Raw genomic sequence first — 25,951 nt, 5'->3', positions numbered from 1 at the left:
AATATTGATGTATTTACCTCAGGTGAACCTTTCATTCAGACTGTTGGAGCATTATACAATGAAGGAAGTTGAGACATCATTGAGCATTATTTGGTAGATTTTAAGATCTTTTTTATGCCTGTTCATAAATGTATGTGTTGGTAGAGTTTGGTTTGAGGCTTCTTTTTGCCATAACCTCCTAATGAGCTTACAGTAATAGCTGACTCCCCCCCCACATTGGTGGCCATTGATAATTACTAAAAATAAACAAATGCGTATAACCTGGTTTAGGGAATTTATAGAGCTCTTCCCCCCACCTTGGAGTCCACTAAAGTACATATTTTGTTTTAAATGTCTGAAATCAGATCTGCTGCCTGCTATCTTTGTCTTCTTTGCTGTACCTTTGCTTTTAGGTAATTGTGGTGAAACTATATAGTGTGTCAGTCATGTCATAATGTCCATGATGCTTGTTGACACCTAACGGTAGTATATAGGTTTTGTGTGTTAAGACCAAATTGTAGGCTTGCCCTTCACTCCAGGGCTGCCTTTAATTGGGCCTTTCTACTTCTAGGAATTCTTGCTGTTGTCATAGCTATCATTAAATACTGCACTTTTTTGTTTTTTATTGTTCCTGTCCTAAGTGCAGATAGATCTGATTTTTTGGTAATACATATTTGCTAAATAAATTGATTCTCATCTGAACTTGTCATTGACTCCTTCATATTTTATCAGCAATTTCCATTAGGTTGAAATTAAACCAGGTAAAATTTAATCATTACTAAATGTACCATTTTTTTTTTTTTGACTTGAATTTTAACACATCGACTTGTCTCTGATACGTTCATAACAATAGGGAAGATTTAGTAATAATCTGCTTAGAAAAAGACCAGGAGGCTACTAAAGTAGGCCTTAAGTTAGTGTGTACCAGTGTAGTACTATATTGTGCCTGGTGTAACAAATGTGATCTTAGGTGTCACTGTTAATACAGTGTTTAAAGCTTGTACCATTATACTCCGATCATGTCACATTGTGGTATGTTTTGATATGAATACCTGCATGTGAGCTCTGGCTTTGTCCCTGTGAGTTTTAAGTGATTTAGGCAAGTGATTTGGCTTCATCAAGCCTTAATTTTCTCATTTGTAAATTGGGGATGTTCTCAGCTGACCTCATAGGACTATTCTGAGCCTTAAATGAGATATAGTGGACAGAAGGGATTTGTCCTGGCATATAGAAAGCATGTGCCCTAAATGTTAGCTGCTTAATATTAGTCTTAACAGCTAGGTTTTGTACATTTGGAAACAGCCTCAAAATCCACAGATAGTAAATAACTGGGGTGTAAACTCAAGCCTGGGCTTCTCTAGTGAGGTGGTAGATTTACCCACTGTTCTGTACCACTTCTCAGAAGTGTTGGTAAGTGACTAGTCAGTGTGTGGAGTTCTGTGGTCATTCCTTCAACAAGTACCCAGGGGAACGGGCCAGCTCAGCCCTTCTCTTGGGCTGTGAATGGAGTGAAGTGTCCTTGGTGGTTTTAGACCCTGGCTATGAAGATCCAAGTATGGGTAGGAGAAAGAAGGAAGGAGGGATAGAGGATAGAATAAAAGGAGGTAACTTAAAACAAAAAATCTTCAGGAATTTCCATTGTGTTTCTTACCCTGGATGACCTCATTAGTAGTTAGAGAACCGCTGCTGCGAAAGTCCGTCTCTCTCTCTCATGGTAGTTGAAAGCCCCTCTGTCTTCAGGATATAGGTTCCTGATTTAAAGATTTTTGTTCGTTTCCCTTAGAATATCTTCAGAGTGCCTCCTTATATGTGGCTCTGCACCTATAGGATAAAGTCCAATTCCTTAAATGGCACATAAGTCCTTTTATCATCTGGCCTTTTTTACCCTAGCTTTGTTTGCTCCAGCTCCCCTGTACATATCTTGTGCTTGAGCTATATTAAATTTTTTTTCAACGTTTATTTATTTTTGGGACAGGGAGAGACAGAGCATGAACAGGGGAGGGTCAGAGAGAGAGGGAGACAGAGAATCGGAAACAGGCTCCAGGCTCTGAGCCATCAGCCCAGAGCCTGACGCGGGGCTCGAACTCACGGACCGCAAGATCGTGACCTGGCTGAAGTCGGACGCTTAACCGACTGCGCCACCCAGGCGCCCCGTGCTTGAGCTATATTAAAAATCCCTTGTTTTTCAGTGCTACTGTCTGCTTTCAGTGTCACTGCCTTTGCCCTTGCTGTTCACTCTTCCTTCTCTGCACTGGCCACAGCCTCTTGGATGTAGCTGTGTTATGGCACTTACCACACTTTGTTGTCATACTGCCATATTGTACACAGAAGTTATCAAATGCACTTGATGTTTCCCTGTAATTTTTGATGCAGAGGGGAAGTTTTAAAGTCCGTGTAAATTTATTTGTATGTATTCTTTTACGTGCATAGCTTACCTGAAAGAATATATGTACAGGAAACTGGTAATAGCATTGCCTTTGGAGCAGAGACCTAGTTGTCTCTACAGTGTATCACCTTTTGTACCTTTTAAACCCTGAACCATATACATACATTTATTCAAAAGAATATCTTCTGTATGGAAGGTTAATTGATATGATCAGCTTTATTTAGCTTGTGCACTAATTGGTATTAACAGACCTGTATTAGGGTTCTGCAGAGAAAGAGAACCAGTAGGAGATGTATGTGGAGATCCACTGGCTCACACAGCTATGGAGGCCAAGTCTCACGATCTGCCATCTGCAAGCTGGAGACAGAGGAAAGCTGGTGATGTAATTGTAGTCCAGGTCCAAGGGCCTGAGAACCTGGGAGCCCATATGTCGGTAAGCCCCAGGGTAGGCCAAGGCTGTGTCCCTCTTGAATCAGGAAAGCAGGACAAATCCTCACTTCCACTTTTTGTTCTCTCAGGCCCTCAACGAATGGGATGATGCTCACCCACACTGGGGAGGGCAGTGTACTGGGCTGAGTCCCCTGATTCACATGCTCCTGTCCTCTAGAAACACTCTCACAGACACACCCAGAAATCATGTTTCATCTGGTCACCCTGGGGCCCAGTCAAGTTGCATGTAAAAGTAAAATTAGCCATCACAAGCCCTGAATAGAGAAGATGTGTCAGGTGCAGATAGTTGTTTTAATGTAGATTTTTCCCGGTTAGATAGGTTCACACTCCTAGATTTGTCACAAACAGTGTGGTGTGTGGCCCAAAGGGGTGAATAACAATAGCTATAGCTAACACCTCTTGAGTATATATTATGTGCTAGGCACTATTCTAAACACTTTAAGGGTTTTAATTCATACTCTACAGCCTCTTGTGGCAGGTGCTATTATTACTCTCATTTTACATACCAGGAAATGAGGGTTGAGAAGGATGGCTTGCCCACATAAGAACACATGGTGGTGTTGGGCAATGTAGTTCCAGACTGGCTTTTAACTATTATTCTGCCATGCAGATAAAAATTAGAAGGAAGTTCTTAATCCCTATAATGTTATGATTGGTTATATTTCCTATAACAGTTGCTTATTGTGTAACTTCGTGTTTGTGTTGCTTTTATCAGATGTCATCTGTTTAATACTTATAAAAATGCACATTTTAAAATGCATTTCAAAGAGGTATAAAACATTTTTTTCTTTGTATATTGTCAGTGTTTAACAGGGATTTACCATGACCACTTAGGTATAGAATGGCCTATGATTTTGTAGTCTCAGGCTTGACGTGACATGAGGGTATTTTAAGGACCCATCTGCTCAAGGCTCTGAATGACTCAGGATATTATCATATTAAGAGTTTACCAATTTTTGAGGCAGAGGCTTGTCTCAGTTTGCTAGAATAAGTGATGTGTGACATAAAGTTTAGTATATGTGCTGCCGAAGCGAGCACGATGTGTGACATAAAGTTTAAACCAAGACTTTGAAAACCTTTTCCAACTCTGAGATTCTGTGACTCCCTGTCAGGTTAAAATATTGCTTTCAGTTATATGAGTACTTTAAAGATCATATATAGCTTTAACTTTCTTTTAGAAATATAACTAAGACTTTTTCTGTAGTTACATTCAACTTACAACAATTTACTAACCCAGAAATAATTGTGTACTAAAAGATCTCCATATTACTTGTGTGTTTCTTTCAAAGGATTAGCCTGTACAATTTTAGAGTAGGAAGAGAACCTTATTAAATAGTTTCCTCTAGAAATGCCATCAGTTTATATGTGAAAGTGAAGTCTACAGAGATTGATTTGCCTCAAGTCAAATAGGTTATTGTTAGTGGCAAAGCTGGGCTTAGAATTGAAGTATCTAGGCCTACCCAGAATGGAGCTACTCTCTTATGAGGCCTTAGCTGCTTCAAATATGGTGGTTACTCAAACTTAACATAAATTCCCTGAATTTAGGATATACGTTATGAAGTAAGTGGTCAAACAATTCTGTCTAAAGTTTTTTAGTATTCAGAAATGTTATCTGAAGATTACCTTTTGGCAAGAGAATTTATAAATATCCCCTTAGTCCATTTAAGTACACCAAACCAAATCAGTTGATGCTTTAACAGACTAATTATAGGGCCGCATCCTACCAGATGAATTTAGTAGCAATCGGGTTATAGATGAACATACATGTAATATTTAGTACTATTCTAGGAAGTAATTTTTTTTTTTTTTTTTTTTTAAGAATCCTGTCCAGTGTTGTGAGAAAACTTGTTTTCTGGTTCCAAAGTGAGAGTAACAATTTCTTATGTGTGTTTTTTCTCTCTTCAGACTTTTGATAAAATTCTTATTGCTAATAGAGGAGAAATTGCATGTAGGGTGAGTGGAATTTTAATCTTATTTTCCATTTTACTTTGTGAATTTTATTAAATCCCTTGAAATATGAATCTCTATTAATAGATAACATTGATATATTTTAAAATAGGTTATTAAAACTTGCAAGAAGATGGGCATTAAGACAGTTGCCATCCACAGTGATGTTGATGCTAGTTCTGTAAGTATATTTTGCTTTATCTGAATGAAGACCTTATTTGGGGTATATTTAAAAGAAAAAAAAAAAAAGCCTGGGTGACTCAGTCAGTTGAGCGTCTGACTTCAGATGGTCTTGCAGTTCGTGAGTTCGAGCCCTCCGTCGGGCTGTGTGCTGACAGCTCAGAGCCTGGAGTCTGCTTCAGATTCTGTATCTCTCTCTCTCTCCCCCTCCCCTGCTCATTCTCTACCTCTCTCTTTCTCTCAAAAATAAATAAATGTTAAAGTAAATAAATAAATAAAGGTAAAAGATGTAGGTTTTCTTCATTCTTGGCCTGAAAAGGGTATATACAATTAAAAAACAAAACACCTAATTACTGACTCTTGTATTAAGCAAAATGGAAGTATCATAATGTCTTTAATATGTGTCTTAATTTTTTTTTCCCCAGGGTTTTAAAAACCTACATTAGGGTTTAAAAATTGCTTGACAGATTGCTGGTCACCAAGTAGATTTGGACAAAGCTTGAGAAAGATTCAAAGATTATTGTAATGTTTGTATCATGCTGCATTAGGAAAGCACGTTTTCCCACAGCTGAATTCCAGTATCACTAAGGGAATGCTATAATTGTTTAATTTTCCTAAATGCTGTATTGTGTTCGGCTGAAAGGTTGATGAATGAAAGATACGCTAATACTAATTGGACATGAACAAAAGGAATAACATAAAGCCGTGAATGATTTTATTGGGGATTTTTACCACAGCAGGCATTTTTAGCAGTAATAAACTATGAAGGAATAGAAAAAAAACTCCTGAGAAAAGAATGTAAATTATTAGAACTTTAGGGGATGAAATTTAAGTAGCGGTACTTTATGTTACTGTTTTTCATTCTTTTACACTACTTTTGATAACGGGACCTATCGGTGATGTCAGTTTTTATTATACAGAAAGATAATACAGAGGATTTTCATTGTTTGTGATTTCTTACCTAGAAATGTGTTGTTCATTCTGCTTTATTGCGACTGACTTCCTTTAAAAAACAAAACAAAAAAAAACAAAACAAAAAAAAGAGAGGCCATTACAAGCTATTCTAATTTCCTGAAAATAAAGGTTAAGTATCTTATCTAGTTTACTTGACAGACACATTTATTTTTTATTTTTATTTTTATTTTTTTTAAATTTTTTTTTTCAACGTTTATTTATTTTTGGGACAGAGAGACAGAGCATGAACGGGGGAGGGGCAGAGAGAGAGGGAGACACAGAATGGGAAACAGGCTCCAGGCTCTGAGCCATCAGCCCAGAGCCTGACGCGGGGCTCGAACTCACGGACCGCGAGATCGTGACCTGGCTGAAGTCGGACGCTTAACCGACTGCGCCACCCAGGCGCCCCGACAGATACATTTAAAAAGGCGAAAGATTTATGCAATCTGAAGAGAAACCAGAGTATTGACAGATACATTTAAAATAGTCCTCTTCTACTTAAAAAAGAAAGTAAATAAATTTATTTTACATATGTAGTTTTTTTTTTTAATATTGGTTCCTGGCCTCTTTACTAATAATTTGTTTTAACTGATAGTTTCAATAGTAGTTTATATTCCTTACAAGATATCTATGAAATAATGAGAAAACTATTACTTTAATCTGTTTCTTGGTTGGTAAACTAAGACATTTATCAGTAGCAAACTCTTTTAGAAAAAAGTTTGTGTTACCATCAGGCTAGTAATAGATTTAAAATTTTCTCTTGTCTTGTGTTCATTTTCAGTGTATTAGGTCAGGAGGTGTTTTTCACTCATGCATAAATTGGGAGAGAAAATGGACACTGTTTTTATATCAAGTCTTATAGTAAACTTTAACTTACTTTTCTCATATCAAGATATAGTTCTGTATCCTGTGTTCTCATGAAGGTGACTGTTGGCATGCATGGTCCAAAATTATTTGCATTTTGATTTTTTTCATATGTTTGTATTTCAGTGTTGGTATTATAGTTCCCAACAGCACGACTGCTTTTTCCCATTCTTAATTTTCTAGCTTTGTGTTCTTGTTAGGTAGAAGCTTTGCAGGAGCAATTTGCATTGCGGGTACAGCCCCTGCCTTGGAGAAAGGCTGCCGTGATGGTGTGGTACAAACCTTGTAGGGTCAGAAACTCCTCCCAACCTGTGGGGGGGAGTTTCCCAACTGACTGGAAGCAGCCTCCATTAGAGACCATCCCACACTGTCTGTCTCAGCTCCTCCCAGCCCAGAGAGAACCAATACTATCCAATCCCAAAACAACGTAGGAGCCAGCTCTCCCACCTTGAGAGTGTACTTCCGATTTAATAAACTGCTTTGCACTTGCTACTTTCCTTCTGGCTGTCTTTATTCGAGTGTGGATCCTCACGTAAATCTTCTCATGGGGAATCAAGAGACTGAGGCCTCCATTCACACAACCCAGACTCACCCATAACATTTTGATCTAGAGGTACACTGTCACTTTCCAGCCTTTGAAAAAAATGGTTTCAGAAGAGTTGGTCAGAGTTTTAAGATGGTCCTTCATATCCTTCTAAAGCGGAGATGGTAGTTTTACATTTTAAAGACTTTTAGTCACTTTTTGCTGAAAGTGGAAATGAGCCTACCAGAGATTATAATACATAATTTAGAATAAGATTTCCTAGGGCCCACAGTGGAGGCAATGCATGATCAGTCAAAACTTCCTCTTAGTGTGACCTACCTTAAGCCCTTTTCTAGAAAGATACTATTTAGGATAATAATGATAGTTAGAATGTTCAAAGTTTAGTTTAGGCCTTAGCACTAGAACCAAATCTATTTCCTTTCTGCATCTCAAGAAAGCCAAAAGGGTGAATTCCTCTAACGGTTTTTTGCTTCCTTAACATGTGACCAAAAAGATGATCATTGTATCCAATGAGCTTTACAATATGGGTAATATGAACAAGTCTTGCTACTTAGATATATTGTTAACATTGCAATATTTATTTTCAACAGGTGAGCATTAAATTTTTTTTTAATGTTTATTTTTGAGCAAGAGAAAGAGAAGGAGACAGAGTGTGAGTGGGAAAGAGCAGAGAGAGAGGGAGGGAGACACCGAATCCAAAGTATGCCCAGGCTCTGGGCCATTAGGGCAGAGCCTGACGCAGGACTCGAGCTCATGATCCATGAGATCATGACCTGAGCTGAAGTCGGACGTTTAACTGACTGAGCCACCCAGGCACCCCAGGAGGTGAGCATTTTAAATGTAATTTGGAGTAAAAAATATCTTATATGCTTTATGTTAATTTCATAAATGGAAATGTAAATATTGCAGTAGGAAAATACAACAGTTGATTTTTTTTTTTAATGTTTATTTTTGAGAGAGAGACAGTGTGTGTGGGGGAGGGGCAGAGAGAGAGAGGCACACACAGAATCTGAAGCAGGCTTCAGGCTCTGAGCTGTCAGCACGGGGCCTGACATGGGGCTTGAACCCACAAACCGTGAGATCATGACCTGAGCCGAAGTTGGACGCTCAACTGACTGAGCCATCCAGGCGCCCCAACAGTTGATTGTTTTTAAATGGCAAGTTAATATTTTTCACAACTAATTTTTGACACTTAAGCAGGGAGAAAAGGCTAACGGTTTACTACAACTATTAAGTGATAAGTCCTATAAAGAAAACAACCTACCTTATAAATGATGTGTAATGGAAAAAAATTGGCTTTTTAAAGATGATTATGCAGTTTTTCCATTGGTCTCCTTTCCTCCATCCTGTTCTTCAAAATTGTCTTCAATATTCTTGTCTTTTTGTTCTTCCATGTGAATTTTAGGATAAGCTTGCTTACCAAATTAGACACATCCACCCACCAGTTTTTAGCTATTGTGAACAAGACTTCTTTAATAATCTAGTACAAATCTTTATGTAAACATATACTTTGATTTGTCTAAATACCTAGGAGTGGAATTACTTGGTCATCAGGTAGATGAGAGGCAAAGCAACTTTTTCCTGTATGAATAGTAAATCTCTGGGGAGTAAATAAATATATTTTAGACTTTGCAGATCACATGTTCTGCTACTTTTACTTATATATACATACATACGACTCTTTAGAAATGTAAAAACCATTTTTAACTTGCAAGCTATAAAATAACTGTCCTTAGATTGGATTTGGCCTGTGGGTGGGTGGTATTTTGTTGACTCCTGGCATTAATAGATGCATATTTAACTGTAAGAAGCTGCCACGGGTGCCTGGGTGGCTCAGTTGGTTAAGTCTGGTTCTCGATTTCGGCTCTGGTCATGATCTTGTGGTTTGTGAGATTGAGCCCCATGTTGAGCTCTGCACTGACAGCATACATCCTGCTTCGGATTCATTCATTCTCTCTCCCTCTCTCCTTCCCTCCCTCCCTCCCCTTCTCCCTGTCCCTCTCCTTCTCTCCCCCTTACTCCCTCTCAAAATAAATAAACTTAAAAAATAAGTGTTAGAAGCTGCCAAATAGTTGTTCTGTATGACTCTGCCACATTTTGCTCTCACCAGTAATGTACGAACGTTCATGTTGCTCTGCGTCCTTGCCTGGACTTGATCTCAGCAGTCCTTCTGATTTTGGCTATTCTGTTGGTGTTCACATGTTATCTTATTGTATTTTTAATTTAAATTCTCTGATGAATATTGATGATGAGTACCTTTTCATATTAGTGGCCATTTATATTCTTAAGTGTTCAGACATAAAATTGGAAGAGCAAGTACAGTGAGTGCTTATACCTTTTGCTTGGACTCACCAGTTAACATTTGGACACATTTGCTTATAACTATGTCCATATGTATGAGTATAAATATATATTGTGTGTATATTTCTTCTTTTTTTATTTTGCTAAGGAAATTGGAAGTAAGTTACAGTCATGGCATTTCACCCCTAAATACTTAAGTTTTTATTTCCCAGGAAAAGGCTATTCTCTTACATATACCCTACCAAAGCTAGGAAAATTATTAGTAATTCTATAGTATAATACACAGACTGTATTCAAATTTTCCCATTTGTCTCCAAATGTCTTTACTTTTTTTTTTTTTTAATGTAAGCTTTACACCCATTATGGGTCTTGAACTCATGACCCTGTAATGAAGATGCTCTACTTACAGAGCCAGCCAGGTGCCGCTCCCAATGTCTTTAGTATTTTTTTTTGACCCACAGTTCAGTCGCGGTTCATGAATTATATTCGGTTATTATGGCTCTTTAAAGAGTCTCTTAATCTAAAATAGTCCTCTTCCCTTCCCTCTTTGTTTGATTTTCATGATACCGACGTTTTGAGGAATCCAGGCCAGTTGGCTTATAGATAGTCTGGGTTTGTTTCCTCACAGATAGATTCAGTGTAAATATATATTTTTTTTTTTGATAAGAAAACTTCATAAGTGGGGCGCCTTCATAAGGGGGTGGCTCAGTTGGTTAAATGTCCTACTTCGGCTCAGGTCCCGATCTCGCTGTGAGTTTGAGCCCTGCGTTGGGCTCTGTGCTGACAGCTCAGTCTGCAGCCTGCTTTAGATTCTGCATTTCCCCCACTCTCACTCTGTTTTGTCTTGAAAGTAAATAAACGTTAAAAAAAATTAAAAAAATACTTAAGTGATCCTGTTGTATCAAGAAGTTCATAACGTTGGGTGGTTTTGGTTACACTGATTACTTGGTTGAGGTAATGGTGCATTTTTTCCCCCTCTTTTGAAATTAATTTTTGGGGGTGAATCTTTGAATCCATGTGAATATTTGTCCCCCAACAACCTCTCATCTACTATTTTTCATCCACTGATAAAAAGCATCTGATGCAATAATTACTTTGGTTGCATTTGTCTTGTGCTATCTGTTGAGAAGTCTGTCAGGTCTACTCCATTTTGAATCTACCTTTTTTCCCCCCTTATATATTTGAATCCCCTTTCATGTCTTACTCATTTTTAACTACTTACTTTTTTAGAATTTATTTATTTTGAGAGAGTGCATGTGCATGTGCAAACCAGGGAGAGAGAGAGAGAGAGAGAGAGAGAGGGAGAATCCTAAGCAGACTCCACCCTGTGAGCACAGAGCCTGATGCGGGGCTTGAACCCAGGAACTGTGAGATCATGACCAGAGCCAAAACCAAGAGTTGGGCACTTAACTGACTAAACTACCCAGGTGCCCCTTTAACTACTTATTTTAAAGCTTCTATCATACTGCTGTATTATTCCAAGTTCTTAAGTGTCTACTTCTGACTTCTTACACAATGGATGAGCTTTTCATTTGTGTGGATCTTGGCTTGTGACCTCCTATCTGGTGTCTTTAATGTTGAATCCCAGCATGGTTTGGGTTGCAGATACGGCCTTGTTGGGTGGATGCTATATTTGTTTCTGCCAGACTCTCTAGGGTACCCTTCTTCTGGTACTAATGTTTCTGTTAACTTATTGGCATGAAGGTTGCTGAATTTTGAGGATAATGGAAAAAACAAAATGAAATGACATATATCCCTCCCTCTCTTGAATAGACCCATGGTTTCTAATTTACAGAGGAGACTTCTTACTTTGAACTACAGCAGATAATTTTAAGTATTTGTCTTCCATGTACTTATTAGGTTGACATTTTTCTTCCTTTTCACTGAGGATGTAATCTTTGAGCAGCCTGGTCATATGTAGGGAGTTTTTCTTATAATTTTTAACCCCTTTCTCTGAGAATTAACTCAGTTCTTTAGATTCTCTCCTCCCCCGCCTTTTTTTTTTTTTTTTTTTTTTTTTTTACTAGATTACCAGTTTATTATAAATGAGTATAGCTCAGAAACAGTCAGTTGGAAGACCTGAGTAAGGGAAGGTATGGGGACAGGGCAGGAAGCTTGCGTACCCTCTCTAGGCACACCGGTTTCCCCCAATTTCCATGTGCTCACCAACCCCGATTCTTGAGATCCCCCTCCCACTCTCCATGATTAGCTGGAATATTGGCTCTGGCAGATGCTGTCTGGCTTTTAGCTTCCTTTTTTGTTTTTGATCCCTGGGGATTGCCTGTAATTTCTTGTAAGCCAAGTTGTTCATTTAAAGGGTGTTTGTTAAATTTAATCTAGGATTTGAGGTGCTTGTAGAGGTGCTTGTAGGGAGGCTTTGCAGATTATTTAGTTGGTTGTTCTTGGATAGTCTTTTTTTTTTTTTAATGTTTATTTATTTTTGAGAGAGAGCGTGCATGAGCAGGAGAGGGGCAGAGAGAGAAGGAGACACAGAATCAGAGGCAGGCTCCAGGCTCTGAGCTGTTAGCACAGAGCCCTATGTGGGGCTAAAACTCACAAACCATGAGATCATCATCCGAGCCAAAGTCAGACGCTTAAGTGACTGAGCCACCGGGGTGTCCCAGTGGATAGTCTTAAAAGAGGTTGACATCCTGTCTGTTGAGGAAGTTGCCCTGCTCTTTTTGAAAAGTGAAGGCTGATCTAGAGCAGTATCAAAATCGGACTTTACCCAGGATGGCAGTTCACATATGCTGATGGGATTTCTGCAGCTGCGTCCAGGGGATGAGTCCACAAGCAGTGGGAAATGGTCTGGGCAGGAGAGGCAAGTGGGAGTTAGGCCTCTTACCAAGTCATGAATTGTCTTTTATGTGTTCTCCAGGTCTTTATTAGTCTTTGGAAAGATGTTTAGAGAATGGTTTATGAAGGAAAAATTGTCCTGGTGGAAGACTGAATCCTGCTGGACTTTTGATAGGGATTGTGTTGTATCGGTACACTAATTTGGGAAGTAGTATTATCTCAACATTCTCAATTCCTCCTATGCATGGACGTGGATATTCCATTTGCTCTTGTTCTAGTTACTGTGGCTACTTTAATTTCAGCAGTGTTTTGTAGTTTTCAGAGTGTAAGTTTTGCACTTAACTTTGTTATATTTCGTAGTAAATATTTTAGTATTTTTTATATTAGGATTGCAATGTTTTAAGTTTCAGTTTTTATTGCAAGTTTATAGAACTATAATCAACTTTTGTATGTGATCATTTGTCCTGCAACCTTGCTGAATTTGTTTATTCTTTTATATACGCACACACGCGCACACACACACACGTGTGTGTGTGTCTATATATGTAAGATCCTTAAGATTCTCTCTAGAAGACCATGTACAAATAGAGATAGACTAGAGATAGACTTCTTTTGTTTCAATCTGGGAGCTTTTTATTTCATATTAATTTTCTTGGCTTTAACGTTCAGAGTGATATTGAATAGAAGTAGTGAGAGCAAGCATCTTGTTTTGTTCCTCATCTTTGGCAGAAAGCGCTTAGTATTTCACAATTAAGTTTGATTTAGGCTCTGGGATTTTCATAAATTCCCATTATCAGGTTGAGGAAGTGCCCTGGTATTTCTAGATTGTTGAATGCTTTTTTGTGATTGGATATTGGATTATTTCAAATGCTTTTTCTGTGTCGACTGAGATGTCATAGCTTTTGTCTGTTATTCTATTGATATGGTATATTCCATTAATTTTTGGATATTACACACTTGGTCAAGGTGTATAGTTTTTTGTATATATTGCTGGATTCATTTTATTAGTGCTTTGTTGAGAATTTTTCATCTGTGGTTATAAGAGCTATTGGTCTGTAGTTTTCTTGTGATGGCTTTGTTTTGGTATCAGATCTTGGCCTCATTATGAGTTAGGAACTGTTCCCTCATCTTCTCTGGTTTGGAAGAGTCTGTGAAGAGTTGGCATTAATTATTCCTTAAATGTTTGGTAGAACTCACCAGTGAAGCCATCTCTGTGGCTTTTTTAATTTTAAATTTATTATTATTATTATTATTATTATTATTATTATTATTATTTTTGAGAGAGAGAGATCCCAGGCAGGCTCCATGCCTAGCATGGAGCCTGACATGGGGCTTGATCTCATAACTGTGAGATCATGACTTGAACTGAAATCAAAGAGTGGGGACACTTAATCAACTGAGCCACCCAGGTGCCCTAAAGACTTTATTTTTAAGTAATCTCTATACCCAATGTGGGGCTTGAACTCACAACCCTGAGATCAAGAGTTGTATGCTCTATCAAGTGAGCCAGCCAGGCACCTGTCTATGGGTGGTTTTTTGATTATTCAATCTCTTATTAAAGGTTTATTCAGATTTTTGATTTCTTTTTCTGTGTCTATAATTTTTTCTTTCTAGGAATTTGTCCATTTCACCTGACTTATCTAGTTTATTGATATATGATTATAGTATTTCCTCATTTTTATTTTTGTAAGTTTGGTAGTGATTTCTTTCATTCCTGATTTTAGGCTTTTAAGAGTCTTTTTTTCCTTGGTCACTTTAGCTAAAAGTTTTCACCTTTATTGATCTTTTCAAAGAGCCAACTTTGATTTCATTGATCTCTATGTCATTTGTATTTAGTCTTTATCATTTCCTTTATCCTGCTTGTTCTGGGTTTATTTTGCTTTTTTTTTTTTTTTTTTTTTTTTTTTTAAATAAGTAGGCTTCATGCCTAGCATGGAACCCAATGCAGAGCTTGAAGTTAAGACCTGAGCAGAGATTAAGAGTTGGACGCTTAACCAACTAAGCCACCCAGGTGCCCCTAGTTTTCTCTTTTTAAAAATAGTTTAAGGTAGAAGATTAGGTTGTTGACTTAGTTTTTTTTTTAGTCTAAGTGTTGAGCTGTATAACATTTTTCTCTGTTTAGCTGCACCCCATATGCTTTCATTTTCATTCCTGAAACTCTTTTCTGACTTCCCTTGTGATTTCTTTTTTGGCCTGCTTATCATTTAGGAGTGTGTTGTTTAGTTATGCATTATTTGTGAGCTTCCCAAGTTTATTTTTGTTACCTGTTTTTAGTTTCCTTACATTTTGGTTAGACAACATGCTTTTTATTTCTGTCTTTTAAAATTTGTTGGTGTTTGTTTTATGGCATACCATATGCTCTGTCCTTGAGTTCCATGTGAACCTAAGAATGTCTGTTTTGCTGTTTATGGTTCTCTCTAGATGCCTTTTAGGACTGGTTGGTTCATAGGGCTATTCAAGTCTTCTCTTTCCTTGTTGATCTTCTGTTCTATCCATTACTGAAAGTGGGGTTTAACATGTTTGTAAAAAGCTTCTTAAAATGTTAAGTATTTATTTTGTTTTGCTCAGAAGACAAAATCGGTGACAAGTAGTTATAGGCCTGTAACTCTGTGCATGAAAGAGCCTGAATAAGGTAAAAGATCATTGACTAAGGAACTCTAGGCTGTCATAGAAGTAATGAAGTAGGGTGCTTGGTGTAGAGATTCTCACAAGAATTCTTCGCAGTTTTCAGTAAACAAGAAATTTTGACATGAATTGTTATAGACTTAAGTAAAAATAGATTTCCTTTTTAAAAAATGTTTGTTTTTTAAAGGTTTCTTTTTTTAAAATCTGGGCAAAGATGGTAAGCGAAAAATAAAACAATGACTGTCATATGTTGATAGAAAAATCCCAAGTAATAGGAAAATGGAATAAAATAATTTACTTAAATAATATGCTGCAGCCACATGGAGTGTATTCATGACATTTCAGTATGGTTCAAAATTAGAGAATATATTAATAAGTTAGTAGAGGAAAACTAGATGATTATTCTGATAAAAGCCTAGATGTCATTTAAAAGAAATTCACTGTCTTTGTAAAATCCTTAGTAAAACAGGATTAAATACATGCTGCCTTCCCATAATAAGGTTATACCTCATAGGAAGCATTCTCATGAAATTCAGGGTAAAGGCTGATAAATTTACTCTCACTACTGTTATTTAACAGCATTCTAAAAGTGCTAGGTAGTGTGTTAGGCAAATGTAAAATGGTGGACAGGAAAGGCAGAAATAGTAAGATTGTATTGAGTTTCTAGTTATGTAGTTAACTGAATAACTATTTAGAAACAGAAAAAACCATCTCTATGGTTGTTAAAAAATAAATCTATAGTTTTCCTATATGTATCATCAACAAAGTAGCAAATACAACTGGCATGCCTGGGTGGCTCAGTCAGGTAAGTGTCAGACTTCACCTCAGGCCATGCATGGTCTCACAGTTGGTGAGTTCAAGCCCTGCATCGGGCTCTCTGCTGTCAGAGAGACAGACTGCTTTCTCATCTCTCCTCTGTCTCCCTCTCTTTCTGCTTCTTGCCTGGACACATACGTGCTTTCTCTCTTTCAAAAATAAATGTAAAAAAATACAACTGAAAATGTATAGCTTCATAGAAACAGTGGAAAAGGTAAAGCACTTGATATGAAATCTGTAGGACTTATAGGAGGACTTATTTTTGTATAGGGAAATTGAATAGTGTAAATACTAGTTATTTGAAAGTTTATGTACATTTCTCTATTAAATTCTAATGCAGTGTAATGGGGGGGGGGGATGACAAAGGAGTAGTAAATTTGCAGAATGTCCTAGAAAAGTCAGTGGAAAATTGAAGAGGGGACCAACCTAACAGATACTAAAGTACATTTTAATACCTTTTCATGCAGAAATAACCAGGAGCACACCATAAAATTTTGGAGCAAGAAGAGACAGGTCTGTGGAGTAAATTCATTAGATTTTAGGCAGAGGGCTGATATGGGAGAATTTCTTGATTTGTTGAAGAGAGCCTTATTAATATGAATATTGACTTAGAAGGCAGGAGAGGTAGATTCTAGGGGTTTATGCCACTAATTTGTAATTGTAGGTATTCCCAGAGAAGTTAAGACATATAAAAGATGAGAAATGTTTGGATTTAGTGACTAGGACTTTTCTAAATGGGAAGGTGGATCCTACTTCGTTAGTTTGGTGAATAGTGGGAATAAAGAATTTGCAAACATAGAGGTTGTACTCAAAATGCATGTTAGATAACTATTTATTTTTATAACTTTGTTTTTAAATAAAAAGATAGTATGCTTTCCCGTAAGAAATAGCAAAATCTTATTATATTTGTATCAAATCTCTGAAGTTAACATTTTGATTTTTCTTAAAATGGACTAAATGATTCTGTGCTATAACCTTTCGCTATATTTTCTATGTAGACTCCTAAATTGAATGTATCAATGTTTTGTTGCTTTGTGTTCAGTGATGTTGGATGTAAATGAGAAATGCCTAATATTTACTACTTCAGAATCCAAACTTAAAATCAGGGAAGTAGCCATTGTGACTCCCATCTTGGTCAGACAGCCTGCTGTTTGAAGTATGATTCCTGATGTGTATTGTAGTCTTACCCTTAGGATTCAGTAATGAGATTGAGCGGGGTTTCCTGTGAGCAGTCTGGGATGATTGACAGTAAGGTGAGGGGAATCATCACTTAGCATGCCTACCCTTGATAATATTTCCCTGCTGTCTGGGGAGGTACTAAGGACAAATAGGACTTCGTGATGTCTATGTAATTAGTGTACGTTGGTTCCAGCTGAACAAACTGGAGGGTAATGATCAGGTAAATGAAGAAGGAATACATTAATGTAGGCTAAGGTATAAAAGACCTTAGGGAAAACGTTATAAAAATTTTACGGGGTTGTTAGAATATGTGTTTTATTTTTATGTACATCTTTATATATTTATTATTTTTGTTAGAATATCTTTAGTTTTAGCTGTATGAAAAGCAGTTTAAAGGTAAAAACCTCATGCATTAACTTTTTCTCACATGGTTTAGTTTTTAGGATATTTTCAACCTTTTATTATTTGGAAAGGAGTTATGAGTTCTTGAGTTAAAATACATTTCACAATCCGTTAAGGACTTCTTTACAATCAATGTAGTCATTGATCCTCAAATTGGAATAAAGAAGTAAAGGGCAGGTTTGTAAAACTTTTGGGTGATAACTTAATTCAGGTCACCATTTATTGTATGTGTGTGTAGTTGAGATGGTATATTTATTTATTTATTTTTATTTTTTTATTTTTTATATTTTGAGATGGTATATTTAAATAACATTTTCTTAAATAGCTTTTACTAGTACAGAATACTTTAAGATGATGTTCGTGAGGATCCACGTTTCCCATTTGGTCTTATTTCATTCAGAAACATGGCCAATTATTTAGATTGCATTTAGAAAATGCAAGATTTAGAAAGTCTATAGGATTCTTAAATCATTTTTTTGAAAAAATACGGTCATTGTTCATCACCAAGTATTCTTATCAGCAGGATAAAGTTGCACAGTAAAGCCTCTGATAGTGATTGCAATACTGTATTTAATGGGAAGGGAGGAATTGGCTTCATTAATGTGATATTTGGACTTTGGGGTTCTGGTGATTAGGTTTTTAAAGAGTTTTTAAATGGCATACCTGCTTTAAAACTTGTTATTGCTCACTTTTCTTGTAAAACATAGTGCTTTCAGTAACCTTTTTGGATTTAGAATACAATGTATCAACCTTTGCAAATTTAAAACACTAGACTTGAAGGTGAGAAACTAATCGGGAGAAGAAAGTATATGAAATGTTCAGACGTTTCTTCTCTTTGCTTTTATTGTCCTTGGAAAAACATATTTTGCAGAAACATTATACTATATCAATTTAAAATGTTTTGATTATCTTTGGCTTGGCTAAATTACTTTCTCTATATTTTTGGGTAAAATGGAATAGGTTAGGATTCCTGGTAGGGATTTGTTCACATTAATATGGCTCATCAGGGACATTATATTTAATTGGAGGTCCTGCAGAATAGTAGCAGGAGGCTGAAGAGAATGATTTAGCATTAGCAATGGCTCGTCTGGGAGTTGTGCACTAATCAAGGAGCTTGAGTGCTAGCAGTGGGGATGATGGGAATTATGACGATTATGACATGTAAGCATGTCTGTGTGCGAACTGGACGGGCAATGAGTTAATCAAGAAGTATATTAAATGGCTCCCATGCTGATTCATTATCATTTACCATAGTGCCTGTCAGTTGTGTATTTAAAAAATACAATTATTGCTGAACTCAATATGTATAAATTCAGCCACTATTCTTCGCTTTTCAATAAAATACCCTCAAATTACCTAATACATATAAAAATGGAAAAATGAACCAACCCTGCTGACTGTGTGATTTGGGTATTATAATATCTTTTTTTTTAAAACACTTTAGAGTTAACCCTTAATTTCAGATTCATTTAAAACCTTGTTTACTTTGCCCTTTCATATATTCGTTTAAATACCCTGGCTTATTTCTGCTGCATACAAAGTTTGGGTTCAAAAAAAATAATCTTTTCAAGATGACAAATAATTCCAATATTTGAGAAATATATTAATATTTAAGGCATGAAGCTGCAGACAAATCAAGGCATTAATCTTTTCTACCATCAAAATGCTCCAAAATCAGGGGGGTGGGCGTGGTGGTGGTAGAAATTTCCTTTGCTCTAGTGGGTGGTCTCTTTGTGCCAGGTAGACCCATTCTGTGCCCAGCATGGTTAGAGCCATCTGTCATGAAACTATCAGTTAGAAATGCTAGAAATGTACATATTTTGGGGGAAATGGAACCAATAAATTGAATTCCTTTTAGAAAATAAATTGAAATACAGCATAAATCCATGAGCAAACTGGATTATATCTATAGGCAAATTTATAGAGTTACTGTACAGATGAACACACACAGTTTCTTTCTTTTACTGTAAGCACTGCCAAATTTAATAAAAGTTTCTACCAAACTGTGACCTTCATGTATTAACTTAATTAAAGCAATATTATGGGTACTACTCAAAGTGTTAACCTGTGGGTGGTTGTTACTGAAATCCATTATCTATGGAGTCAGTGTTAGTGGTCAGCTGCATCAAAAATAAAACTTGCAACCAAGACAGTCCCTTGGGTGCTGTGAGCTCAGCAGGTTAAATTGTCAAAATCTGTCAAAGCTGCTTAAAAGACTATTTTAAACCCCCTGGAGTTCAAGGTATACCGCCATTACAGTCAAGAAGGACTATGACTCTATTTAGCAGCAATGTGAAAATTACATTTGGACAGGAAAAAAGGATTTATATCCATATCTTCATGTATGAATTACTTTATTGACATGTGTTTGGGTACTTGCTATTTAACTTAAACATTAAAAAAAAGTTGGACTTTGAAAATTTATTTTGAGAGAGAGCACACATGCAAGTGTGCAGGTAAATGCACGTGTGTTTGGCAGAGGGACAGAGGGGTGGGAGGGGGGAGAGAGAATCCCAAGCAGGCTCCATGCTTGTCAGTGCAGAGCCCCAAGTGGGGCTCAATCTCCTGAACCATGAGGTCATTTTCTGAGCTGAAATTAAGAGTATGGCGCTTAACCAACTGAGCCACTCAGGTGCGCCTCCCAACTTTTAATCTATGGAAAGTAAGTTGTGAAGATTTTCCTTTGTAAATTGGAAAAGAGTATCCCAAGACCTTCTCAATTTTGTTAACAAGAACTTTGACCTTTCAATGATATTAAAAATTTTAATTTAAGACCAAAACACACTGAAATATTGAGTATATATATTTGTATATTTTAATAATTCTGATAAATTTAAACAGCATAATTTGAAAAAGAACATTGTTTCAGTATAGTTAATGCCTGATGGTGGGAAAAAGTACTTAATTGTGGATTTTTCTTCAAGCATCTATTTAAATAGGCTTAGAAGTTCTGTAGTCTTACTGAAAAACATACATAAAAATATTTGAAAACCTAGCTTACCTTCATAAATGTATTTATTATTTTTAAAGATTCCAGTATAATTAACATACAGTTTATGTTTCAGGTGCATAATGTAGTGATTCAACAATTATATACACTACTCCGTGCTCACCAAGTTAAGCGTACTCTTAATTCCCTTGACCTGTTTCACCCATTGTCTCACCCACCTCCCCTCTAATAGCCATCAGTTCATTCTCTATATTTAAGATTAAGGCTGTTTGTGTGTGTGTGTACACATAACCACATCATCTTTACCCATGCATCTATCAATAGATACTTTGGCTGCTTCCATGATTTGGTTATCATAAATAATGCCACGGTAAACATAGCTGTGCATATATCCTTTCAAATTAATGTTTTTGTATTTTGGGGGTAAATACCCAGTAGTGGAATTACTGTATCATATAGTAATTCTATTTTTAATATTTTTTTCAATGTTTATTTATTTTTGGGACAGAGAGAGACAGAGCATGAACGGGGGAGGGGCAGAGAGAGAGGGAAACACAGAATCGGAAACAGACTCCAGGCTCTGAGCCATCAGCCCAGAGCCTGACGCGGGGCTCGAACTCCTGGACCGCGAGATCGTGACCTGGCTGAAGTCAGACGCTTAACCGACTGCGCCACCCAGGCGCCCCTATATTTTTAATATTTTGAGGAACCTCCATAATGTTCCACAGTGGCCGCACCAGTTTGCATTTCTATCAGCAGTGGGTGAGGGTTCCTTTTTCTTATATCCTCCCTAAAACTTATTTCTTATCTTTTTTCTTCTTAAGATCTTATTTTAAGATTTATTTATTTATTAGAGAGAGAATGAGAGAATGAGAGGGGGGAGGAAGAGAGAGAATCCCAAGCAGGTTCCACACTGGCAGCACAGAGCCCAACGTGGAGCCCAAACCCATGAACCGTGAGGTCATGACCTGAGCCGAAATCAAGAGCTGGATGATCAACTGGCTGAGCCACCCATGTGCCCCTCTTGAGATCTTATTTGTAAGTATTTTCTACACCTAATGTGGGGCTCAAACATATAACCCTGAGATCAAGAGTAGTGTGCTCTACTGGCTGAGCCAGCCAAGCACCCCGTGACAACTTAATACTAGCCATTCTGACAGGAGGGAGGGAATTCTCATGGTTTTCATTTGCATATCCCTGCAGATGAGTGATGTTGAGCATCTTTCTTTTCATGTGTCTGTTGGCCATCTCTTTGTCGTCTTTAGAGAAAGTCTGTTCATGTCTTCCGCCCATTTTAATTGATTATGTGGGGTTTTTTTTTGATAAATCTTAAGATCTTTATATATCTTTGGATACTAACCCTTTATTGGATATGTTATTTGCAAATATCTTCTCCCATTCAGTAGGGTTTTTGTTGTTGTCATTTGTTTCCTCTGCTGTGCAAAGCATTTTATTTTGATGTACTCTTGACAGTTTATTTTTGCATTTGTTTCCTTTGCCTCAGGGACCTATCTAGAAAAATGTTGCTACAGTTGATGTTAGAAGAATTACTCCCTGTGCTATCTCCTAGAATTTTTGTGTATGGTGTAAGAAAGTGGTCTAGTTTCATTCTTTTGCATGTAGCTGTTCAAGTGTTCCTAGCATAATTTATTGAAGAGACTGTCTTTTTCCCATGGCATATTCTTGTCTCCTTTGTTGACTATTAATTGGCCATATAATTATGGGTGTATTTCGGGATGGTTTGTTCCATTGATTTATGTATCTGTTTTTGTGCCAGTACCATACTGTTTGGATTATTACAGCTTTGTAGTATATATTGAAATCTGGGATTGTGATACCTCCAGTTTTGTACTTCTCTTTCAACATTACTTTGGCTATTCAGAATTTCTTGTGGCTCCGTACAAATTTTAGGATTATTTGTTCTGTTTCTGTGAAAGATGCTATTGGTATTTTGATAGAGATTGCTTTAAATCTGTAGATTGCTTTGAGTTGTATGGACATTAGTATTTGTTCTTCTAATCCTTGAGCAGACATGTATTTCCATTTGTTTGTGTCCTCTTCAGTTTCTTTCATCCGTGTTTTATTGTTTTCAGAGTATAGGTCTTTCACCTCCTTGGTTAAATTTATTCTTAGGTGTTTTATTATTTTTGCTGCAATTGTAAATAAGAGTATTTCCTTAATTTATCTCTTTCTGCTACTTCATTATTAGTGTATAGAAATGTAACGGATTTCTGTATATTGATTTTATGTCCTACGACCTTACTGAATTCATTTATCAGTTTTAGTAGTTTTTTGGTGGAGTCTTTAGGGTTTCCTATCTTCTGCAAATAATGAAAGTTTTACTTCTTCCTTATCAATTTGGATGCCTTTTATTTCTTTTCCTTATTTGATTGAGGTGGCTAGGCCTTCCAGTACTATGTTGAATAAAAGTGGTGAGAAAGGATATCTTTGTATTGTTCCTGATCTTAAGGGAAAAGTTCTTAGTTTTCCATCATTAAATATGATTTCAGCTGTAAGCTTTTCCTATATGGCCTTCATTGTGTTCCCTCTAAACCTACTTTAAATGGATGTTGTATTTTGTCATATGCTTTTTCTGTATTTATTGAGCTGATCATCCAGTTTTTATCTTTTGTTGATGTATCACATTGGTTGATTTGTGAGTATTGAACCACCCTTGCATCTCAGGAATAAGTCCCATTTGAACGTGGTGAATGAGTTTTTAAAAATGTATTGTTCAATTCAATTTGCTAATGTTTTATTATTATATCTTAATTTTTTTAAATACTTTTAAGAGAGAGACAGAGATGAAGAATGAGCAGGGAGGGGCACAGAGAGAGGGAGACACAGAATGTGAAGCAGGGTCCAGGCTCTGAGCTGTCAGCACAGAGTTCAACATGGGGCTCTAATTCACGAACTGCGAGATCATGACCTGAGCCGAAGTTGGACGCTTAACCCACTGAGCCACTCAGGCACCCCTGATTTGCTAATATTTTATTGAAGATGTTTTTATCCATGTTCGTCAGAGATACTGGCCTGTAGTTCTTTTTTTCATAGTGTCTTTATCTGGTTTTGGTGTCCGGGTAAGCTGGCCTCACAGAATTTGGAAGCTTTTCTTCCTCTTTTATTTTTTGGAATAGTTTGAGAAGAGTAGGTATTAACTTTTCATTAAATGTTTGGTAGAATTCACCTGTGAAGCCACCTGGTCAACTTTTGTTTGGGAGTTTTTAGATTACTCATTCACTTTCGTTGCTGGCTATTGGTCTGTTCAAATTTTCTATTCCTGGTTCAGTTTTGGGAGGATATATGTTTCTAGGAATTTATCCATTTCTTCTAACTTGTCCAATTTGTCAACAGGCAGTTTTTAAAGAAAACTTTTATATATATATATATATATATATATATACACACACACACACACACACACACACACATACACACACACACACACACACACACACACACACACACACACACAGAGAGAGAGAGAGAGAAAGAGAGAAATCTCTGCACCCAATGTGGGGCTTGAACTTACAGCCCTGAGATCAAGAGTTGCATGCTCTACCAACTGAGCCAGCCAGGCACCCTGACATACAATTTGTCATAATATTCTTTCATAATCTTTTGTATTTCTATGGTGTTGGTTGTTATTTCTCCTCTTGCACTGCTTATTTGAGTCATTGCTCTCTCTCTTTTTTAATGATTCTGGCTAAAGGTTTATTAATTTTGTTGGTCCTTTCAAAGAAACCAGCTCCTGGTTGGATTGATTTTTGTTCTTTTTCTTTTTTTTAGTTTCTATTTTGTTTATTTCTGTCTAATCTTCATTATTTCCTTCCTTCTGTTTTGGGGTATTGTTTGTTCTTTTTCTAGCTCCTTTAGGTGCTTAGGATGTTTATATGAGATTTTTCTTGGGGCATCTGGGTGGCTCAGTCGATTAAGCATCTGATTTTTGATTTCAGCTCAGGTCATGATCTCATGGTTTGTGGGATGGAGCCCCATGTAGGGCTCTGTGCTGGCAGAGGGATTCTTTCTCTCTCTGTCCCTTCCCTGTTTGCTCGGTGTGCTCTGTCTCTCAAAATAAACATTTAAAATTTTTTTTAAAAAATGAGATTTTTCTAGCTTCTTGAAGTAGGCCTGTATTGTTATAAACTTCTGTCTTAGAGCAGCTTTTGCTGCATCCTGATGAATTTGGACCTTTAGGTTTTCATTTTCATTTGTCTCCATGTATTTTTTAATTTCTTGGTTGACCTGTTAGTGTTTAGTAGCATGTTATTTAACCTCCGTGTATTTGTGTTCTTAACAGAGTTTTTCTTGTGGTTGATTTCTAGTTTAATTGGAAAAGATGCATGGAATGACTTTGATCTTTTTGAATTTTTTGAGACTTGTTTTGTAGCCTAATATGTGATCTGTTGGAGAATGTTACATGTGCACTTGAAAAGAATGTGTTTCCTGTTGTTTTAGGATGGAATGTTCTGAATATATTGGTTGGATCTATCTGGTCCAGTGTATTATTCAAAGCCACTGTTTCCTTTTTGATTTTCTGTTTGGATGATCTATCCATTGATGTTAGTGGGGTGTTGAAGTCCCCCACTATTACTGTATTACTATCTATTACTTCCTTTATGTTTATTACCTGCTTTATATATTTGAATGCTGCCATGTTGGGTGCATAAATATTTACAATTGTGTATCGTTTGTTGAATTGTTCCCTTTATGATTATATAGTGTCCTTCCTGTCTCTTGTTACAGTCTTTGTTTTAAGATCTATTTTGTCCAATGTAATTATCACTGCCCCAGCTTTCTTTTTACTTCCATTTGTATTATAAATGCTTTTCCATCCCTTCTCTTTTAATCTGCATGTGCTTCTGGGCCTGAAATGAGTCTAATGTAAGAAGCATATAGATGGGTCTTAGTATTTTTTATCCATTCCGTCACCCTATGTCTTTTGGTTGGAGCATTTAGTCCATTTACATTCAGAGTAATTATTGATAGGTGTGTACTTACTGGCATTTTGTTACTTGTTTTATGGTTTTGTAGTTCTTCTCTGTTCCTTTCTTCTTTTGCTCTTCTCTTTCACAGTTTGCTAGCTTTCTTTCTCTAGGATTTCTTTCTCTTATTTTTTGCATGTCTATTACCAGTTTTTGATTTGTAGTTACCATTCAGTTTATATATAACATTTTATGCATATAGTAGTACATATTAAGTTATTGGTGGCTTAAGTTTTTATCCATTCCCAAATCACTTAGTCCTTTCAGCCACATTTTAGGTATATGGTGTCATACTTGACATCCCTTTGTTTTGTGAATCCCTTGACAGATTTTTAAAAATCTACTTAATTTTCCTGCTTTTGTACTTCCTTTTCTTACTCCTATCTTTGGTTTTTCCTTTCTACTCAAAAAGTTCCCTGTAACATTTCTTCTAGGGCTGGTTTAGTGCTCAGGAATTCCTTCAACTTTTGTTTTTGGGAAACTTTGTCTCTCCTTCTATTCTGAATGACAGCCTTGCGGATAGAGTGTTCTTGATTGTAGGGTGTATTGTTTTGTTTTGTTTTTTGTTAACGCTTGTGTATATCATGCCATTT

The 25,951-nt window shown here is 36.7% G+C and overlaps 1 protein-coding gene across 7 annotated transcripts in view; it reads left to right on the top strand.

The window, feature by feature from the left end:
• The window catches only part of PCCA (propionyl-CoA carboxylase subunit alpha), a 418,320-nt gene that overhangs the window by 16,752 nt on the left and 375,617 nt on the right, over positions 1-25,951 (top strand). For all 7 annotated transcript variants that reach the window (XM_040487139.1, XM_040487136.1, XM_040487140.1 and 4 more), the window contains 2 exons: positions 4,721-4,768; positions 4,875-4,943. In XM_040487139.1, the coding sequence (XP_040343073.1) occupies positions 4,721-4,768; positions 4,875-4,943 (117 nt within the window). The remainder of the gene's footprint in view (positions 1-4,720; positions 4,769-4,874; positions 4,944-25,951) is intronic.

Source organism: Herpailurus yagouaroundi, unplaced genomic scaffold, assembly GCF_014898765.1.
Source record: "Herpailurus yagouaroundi ecotype Mexico unplaced genomic scaffold, PumYag 164, whole genome shotgun sequence".
NCBI classification, from domain to species: domain Eukaryota; kingdom Metazoa; phylum Chordata; class Mammalia; order Carnivora; family Felidae; genus Herpailurus; species Herpailurus yagouaroundi.
Note: the sequence above shows the minus strand (reverse complement) of the source record. Positions and strands in the feature narration are given on the sequence as shown.